This window comes from Mus caroli, chromosome 16 (genome assembly GCF_900094665.2).
Source record: "Mus caroli chromosome 16, CAROLI_EIJ_v1.1, whole genome shotgun sequence".
In the NCBI taxonomy this organism is placed as follows: Eukaryota; Metazoa; Chordata; class Mammalia; order Rodentia; family Muridae; genus Mus; species Mus caroli.
This window is the reverse complement of record NC_034585.1, coordinates 1,490,977-1,497,861: the sequence shown is the minus strand read 5'-3', so window position 1 is coordinate 1,497,861 and position 6,885 is coordinate 1,490,977. Positions and strand designations below refer to the sequence as shown.

The 6,885-nt window shown below is 48.5% G+C and overlaps 1 protein-coding gene across 2 annotated transcripts in view; it reads left to right on the top strand.

Annotated features, from left to right (window-relative positions):
* Window positions 1–3,795, top strand: part of C16H16orf89 (chromosome 16 C16orf89 homolog) — an 11,245-nt gene extending 7,450 nt beyond the window's left edge. Inside the window, exons 6-8 of one of the 2 annotated variants that reach the window (XM_021184751.2) lie at window positions 990–1,094; window positions 2,948–3,028; window positions 3,406–3,795. In XM_021184751.2, the coding sequence (XP_021040410.1) occupies window positions 990–1,094; window positions 2,948–3,028; window positions 3,406–3,593 (374 nt within the window). In that variant the 3' untranslated portion in view covers window positions 3,594–3,795. Of the gene's footprint in view, window positions 1–989; window positions 1,095–2,947; window positions 3,029–3,180; window positions 3,246–3,405 lie in introns of those variants that run through there. The other variant, XM_029470785.1, reaches the window with a different exon arrangement.
* Window positions 3,796–6,885: the final 3,090 nt, after the last annotated feature.

The following is a 6,885-nucleotide window of genomic DNA, read 5'->3' as shown; positions in this document are numbered from 1 at the left end:
GGGGGGGAGGGAGGCAGAGACAGGTGGATCCTGGGAGCATGGAGGGAGGCAGGGAGGGACAGGTAGATCCTGGGGGCATGGGGGGAGGCAGGGAGGGACAGGTGGATCCTGGGCATATGGGGGGAGGCAGGGAGGGACAGGTGGATCCTGGGCATATGGGGGGAGGCAGGGAGGGACAGGTGGATCCTAGGGGCAAGGGCGGAGGCAGAGACAGGTGGATCTTCTGGACTTGGTCACCAGCCAGTTTAAGTGAATGGGTAAATCCAAGGTCCCTCATAGAAACCCTGTCTTGAAAAACAGGGTAAGGCTGGCTAGATGGCTCAGGGAGTGAAAAAACATGCTCAATTTTCAGCCTATGCATGTGAATCCAGCCCCTGAGACCCACGTGGTGGACGGAGAGAAGCAGTTCCCACAAGTCTTCCTCTGATCTCTACACACATAACATGGCATGCACACAGTAAAAAAATAAATAATGCAATGAAAAATAAGATGGGCAGTTCTTTAGGACTGATGCCGCAGTTAACTTCTGACTGCCGTGTACACTTGTACGTGTTGCTTATTAGGGACTTAAATGCAACACTGACCATTGTGTGTCTACTTGTCACAGTGACTGAGCTTTGTCCACTAAGTCCATCAAGAACAGGAGGAGTTCTGGATAGACTGATCAGCTGGCACACAGACACCACCCCATCCACCCACCCCCCAGCCAAGATCTTGGAAATAAATAGAAAGGCAGCCCTGGGGTGGCTGTTTGTTTGCCCGGACATCCAAACGCCCCACCAAGCCTGACTCCAGCAACTCTGTGATAGCACAGGAGAGGCAAGACCAGGGCCTGGGAGCCTCTGGTGACCAAGAGAACCCAGGCCTTGTAATCCTAGAGCAGAGGAGGCAGAAACAGACAAGTCCCTAAGTATCCTCATTGTGTGGTAGGCCAGGGACACAGGAAGAGGTGGAAGCAGGCCGACAGAGGTGCCTTGATGTGTTTGCAGTTATGTTCTGTGGTATGGCTGGCTTCTCTGACTTCTACAAGCTGCGCTGGCTGGAGGCCATTCTCAGCTGGCAGAACCCCCAGGTGGGATGCTTCGGGAGGCCTGGTGAGTTGCCTGTCTGCCCCAGCTGGGAGCATTGTTTGGTGGGGTCCCAGTTTCTGGGCCACTCAAGAAGAAGGATATCCTGGCACTGAGAACTGGTGATTTAAAACAAGCAAGCACTCACATGGGTCTAGAAGGAATTGGCATTCTGAGAGCCTAATTCAGCCAGTGGGAAGCCATCTGTGGGAAGACTTAAACTTGGTGCACTTGTGTTAACAAATCCATTTCTTCAACATCCCCTGAGCATCTGTGAATGTGCCAGACAGATGTTATCTGGGTGGCAGAGAAAGTCAGAGCTGTAGAGAGTGGGTAGATACTCCTTCACCACACCAATGGATATGGTCACACCAACTTCTGCCAAGAGCTGAGAGAGCACAGAACACTGGCGAAGGCTCTCCCATTCCCTGAAGCTATCACGGAAGTCCACCAGGAGGGGTACATAGTTAAGAAGCCAGGTATGAGTCTTTCCAACCTTGTGACATGTGGCCTCAGGTTGTCTCTGGGCTAATAATGATCATAAGTCATTTATTTGCCTTCCTTGAACCTTCCATGAACCTCTAGTTTGTGCCTGCCACAGAACAGGTACTCAGGAAAATCCAGAATTTCTATCAAGAAGCTTGGAGTCCTTAAAGCAGCAACTGCCTTTGAGATAAGAGGAAAGCTAAGATATGGTGATGTACTAGGGCTTGGTAATACAAAAAGATATGGTGATGCCCAAGGCTTCGTGATGCCCAGGCATGATGATGCCCTAAGGCTGGTGATGCCCTAAGACATGGTGATTCCCCAAGGCTTGGTGATGCAGCCCTGTCATCCTAGCCACTGAAGAGACTGAGGTTGGAGGATCAGAAGTTCAAGGCCTGCATAGGCTTAAAGTGCATTTCAGGCTGGTCTGAGCCTCAGAATATTACTTTTTAAATGGTGCAGGGCTTCAAGAAGACTTAGGGTGTAAAGGCCCTTGCCACCAAATCTGATGACCTAGACTCACGTGGTAGAAGAGAGCTAATGACAAGTTGTCTTCTGACCTCTACACATACACACACACAATTTAATGTAATAGTAATCTTATTTTAAATTTACTTTTATGTGTGTGAGTGTTTTCTCTGCATATATTATGTTTGTGTGCCATATGTATGCAGTGCCCACAGAGACCAGAAGAGGACTCAGTGCCCTTAGGACTGCAGTTACAGATGGTTGTGAGCGCCCATGTTGGTGCTAGGAGTCAAACCGGATCCTCTGCAAGAGCAGCCATCTCTCCAGATCCAATAATAATTTTAAAAGGGGCAAAATGAGGAGTGCAGGCCTACATGTGTAAGACCCCAGATTCTAGCCCAAGTACCACAAGCATAAATAAAATAGGTGAAAGAAGTTTCAAAACCAGAGACTCACATCTATTATACTATTATAATACTAGTGCTTGGGAGGATGAAGCTGAGACCCTATCTCAAAACATCAGCTCTGCCTGGTGGCACATGCCTTTAATCCCTGCACTTGGGAGGCAGAGGTAGGTGGATCTCCGTGAGCTCAAGACCAGACTGGTCTACAGAGTGAGTTCCAGGGCAGCCAAGGCTATACAGACCCACGACTCAATAAAACAAAAACAATATTACAATGGTTTCCAGAGTGCAGAGCTCTATGCCCAACACTTGATTGGGCAGGTTAGACCCTGCACTTTTTAGGAGGCCCCCTAGAGGCAGGGGTAAGTTGACAGAGGACAAACGTGGCCCTGAGGTGGCATCTGCAGCTAGGCACAGCAGAAATCTAGAAGATCCAAGTCCCTTGAGGGGTCCGAGAGGAAGAGGCTTATTGAGTGAGTGTTAAAGTTTATCCCAAGAATTTCACCTTTGGCTCTTCTCCAGACACAAAGGGTGAACCTTCTGGAGTTCCACATCAGCAGGGCATTCTGAGAAGAGTGCGAAGGCGGGAAAAACTGTTCGCAGGTAAGTAATACCCAGGGGCTCGCTTACCAATCACCCAAACGATCAAGGCTTTCACCTGCTGGGGGTGGTTGTTTTCCCCCAGTACCAGGGAATAAGACCTTGGGCCTCCTCAATGAGTGTTCTACTACTGAGCTATGCCTGTTTGCTCTCAGGGGAAAGAGGCCTGAGCCACTGGTGAGCCCTCTTACTTGTAGAGGCAAGAGCAGAAGTCAGCATCTATAATGAGCTTCTTAGTTCTGCACAGAACATCAACATGCCCACACAGTACCTGGAAGATTGGCTGGGGGTGGGGGAGATTCATAGAGCATTTACGATGGATTGTATTGGACAAAGGGCCAAGTTTGCCCCAGGATCTTTCCCTGCTCCCACCCCAACAGATGGCTGTTCGTGCCACAACACAGCCACGGCAGTCGCAGCCCTGGGTGGCTTTCTCTACATCCTGGCGGAATACCACCCAGACAATGGAGATGCATATTCATCCCCACAGACACCAGCAAGCAACCACCAAGATGGCGCTGCCGGCCCTGACGTCCAGAGGATTGGCAGGCCCCTTAGCGTTTCTTAAGTCCTGGGGTCAGAGGTCACAGGCCGAGGAGGCAATTGAGGAAAGTGACCAGCTATATCCCCATCGCCACTTCTGGGTGTTTAAAAGTCTTGGGAGAGCAGGGCCAGGGAAGGCAGGGTTGGAGAGTGGGGTGGACCAGATGTCAGCAGAATACATAAAGCACAGTCAATTGGAGCTGAGTCTTTTGTCTCTTGTGTACATGTGACAGATCATTTGTTGATACAGGGTCTCACTGTGTATCCTTGGCTGGCCTGGAGCTCACAGAGACCCTGCCTGCTTCTGCCTCCAGTTGCTGGATTTCTGAGTGTCAGATCCTGATGTGTAGTCTAGATTGGGCTCAAGATCCTTCTGCCTCTGCTTCCTGAGTGCTAAAATCACAAGAGTGTGCCACTATGCCCTGTTTGGAGTCGAGTCTTGTTTTCTCAGGCATAAGGACAATCTTGGGTGACTTCAGATCTCTGTTTCAAGTCCCTTATCTCAATCAACACAAATCCTGAATGGACCAGTGTCCTACTCTGTCCTCTGCAACTATAACAAAATAACTGAGTCTAGGTGATTCGTAAGGGAAGTTGTCTTGGTTAGGGATTCATTACTGTGAAGAGACACCATGATCAAGGCAACTCTTATAAAGGACAGCAATTAACTGGGGGTAGCTTACAGTTTTGGAGGTTTAGTCCATTATCACGGCAGGAAGCATGGCAGCATGCAGGCAGACATGGTGCTGGACAAGGAGCTGAGAGTTCTACATCTTGATTCAAAGGCAGCAGCAGGAGACTCTGTACCACACTGGGCTTGAGTATTGGAGATCTCAAAGCCTGCCACCACAGTGACACACTTCTCCCAACAAGGCCACACCTCCTAATAGTGCCATTCTCTCTGGGCCAAGCATTCAAGTACATGAGTCTATGAAGGCCATACGGATTCAAACTACCAAGGAGGTTTCTTTGGCCTACAGTTCTGGAGCCTGTAAAGTGCATGGCCATGGTACAGCATCAGTGAGAGCCTGGACACTGCTTCAAAAGATGGCAGAAGGGCAAGGATGTGTGAGACACAGATGGGGAGAGAGGCTGGAGTAAGACAGATGTACACCATGATAACAAACACACTCCTGACAGAGTGGCATGACTCCTACCAGGAAGACTCACAACCAAAGAGGACCCACAACCAGGTCTTCTAAGACTCACCTCATCGTCTGTCATTTTGCTTTGTATTTTGTTGTGGTTGTTGTTTAGTTTTTTGTTTTGTTTTGTTTTTTGTTTTTTGTTTGCTTGTTTTTCCTAAAACAGTGTCTGGCACTGTGGTCCGTGTTAGCCTCAAACTCGCAGCACACCCCTTCCTCCTCAGTACTGGGGATTATGGTGTGTGCCACCGTGCCTCACCTGAGGTGGTTCTGCTTTTTAATAGTGGTAGGGTGGTAGTTAAACTGCAGTGTGATGGCTGAAAGAGGAAGTGAGGCTGAGATCAGCCTGTGGCCATGAAAGGTGACACATGCTGATTTCTACATCCTGTGCACAGAACTCTGAAGGTCCTGAGGGCATGGTGTGTGCAGCCCCAGCACTGTACAAAGGCAGTGCAGACTGCTCAGTGGTTAGCACTGTTACTTTGACCACAGGCTACAGTGCTCTGTGTCACTGGACAAAGTCACTGCAACACATGGCTTCTCTGTGACTCAGTTTCCCATTCGGCAACATCAGGGTGATGACAGTACCTATCTCAATATGACAATCACAGTGTGGAGCTGATGTCCTTAGAGTGCCAAATGCTGTGCCTGTCACACCTAGTGCCAAGCAAATGTCACCAGGAGTAAGATTGTCATAAAATGAGGGGAGTGTCCCAGATCATCAGAAGGCACAGCTGGCCCTCCCTGGAGTGTCTTCCCCTCCCACTTCTTCCCACTGACTCAAGACATTATTTAAATGCTTTAGCATTTTAGAAAAGATCTTCTAGAACATTCTTAGGGGTTCGGTACCATCTGTAGGGATGGTGGCACACTGTGAACACTGCTTGTATCAAGCTTTAAGAGTAAAAAACAAGCTCCCAACTCAATCCAAATCCAGAAGGTGCTTTGCCATAAGTTGAAAGGCTGCTGATATACTTATGTGATAGTCAAGCCACACCACAGCCTGGGAATTAGCATTCCCCTTGTGGAGTCATCTGACATGATGACACACACCTGAAATCCCAGCACTTGGGAAGTGGAGGAAGGAGGATCAGAAATCTTGGGTCATCCTTGGCTACATACTAGCCGTACTACATGAGATGCTGTCTCAAACTGCCAGAGAAGAACCAGCCATGCAAACCTGACAACCCAATTTCAACCCTTCAATATAAACCAGATGTGGGAGGGGCAAGACAGCTCATGGCTGTAGTCCCAGCACTTGGGAGGCAGAGGCAGACTGATCTCCATGAGTTCCTATTAGCTAGACCTTGTCTCAAAAACAAACAGATGTATCTGACAGGATGACTTACAGGGTAAAGACACTTGCCTAGTGATCTGAACTTGACCCCAGAACCTTCATGGTAGAGAATTCACCCCTTCAAACTGACTTCTGACCTCCACACATGGGCCTTGGCATGCACAGAACCCACACACCCCTATACACAAATAAATCATTTTTAAAAGCTGGATGTGGTGTTGTATATCCATATTTCCAGCTCTCCTACCTGGAGATGGGAGGCAGAGATCAGAGACTCTAAAAGCCACCAGCAGCAGGAATGAGAAAGCCTGACTCAACAAAGAGAAGCTAGATCCAGCTTCTGAAGGCTGCCCTTTGACTTCCACACATCCAAGAGTGCATGCACACACATAAACTCATGCTAGATTAAAAAAAAGTTTAATGAAGAGATATGTCATTAAGGTTTTTTTAAAGATTTGTTTTTTATGTATTTGAATACACTGTCACTGTCTTCAGACACATCAGAAGAGGTCATCAGATCCCATTACAGATGGTTGTGAGCCACCATGTGGTTGCTGGGAATTGAACTCAGGACCTCTGGAAGAGCAGCCATTGCTCTTAACCGCTGAGCCATTTCTCCAGCCTGTCACTAAGGTTTTTAGTAAGTAATCAACCCCTTCTTTTTGTGCCCTGCTGAAAACCAGTGATGTGGAACTGACCCCTTTAAATCTCTCCTTTCGCCTAATCTTCCCCTACTGTGCCCAGGATACCCTACCACAATCCCCCTTAAGTTGTCAGGCCCAGGGCGAATGTGACATGCTTCTGAGGCTGCTACCTTCTTAGGGGACCGGGAACCAGAGCCTAACACCTATTGGTCTTTAAGATTTCCTTAGCAC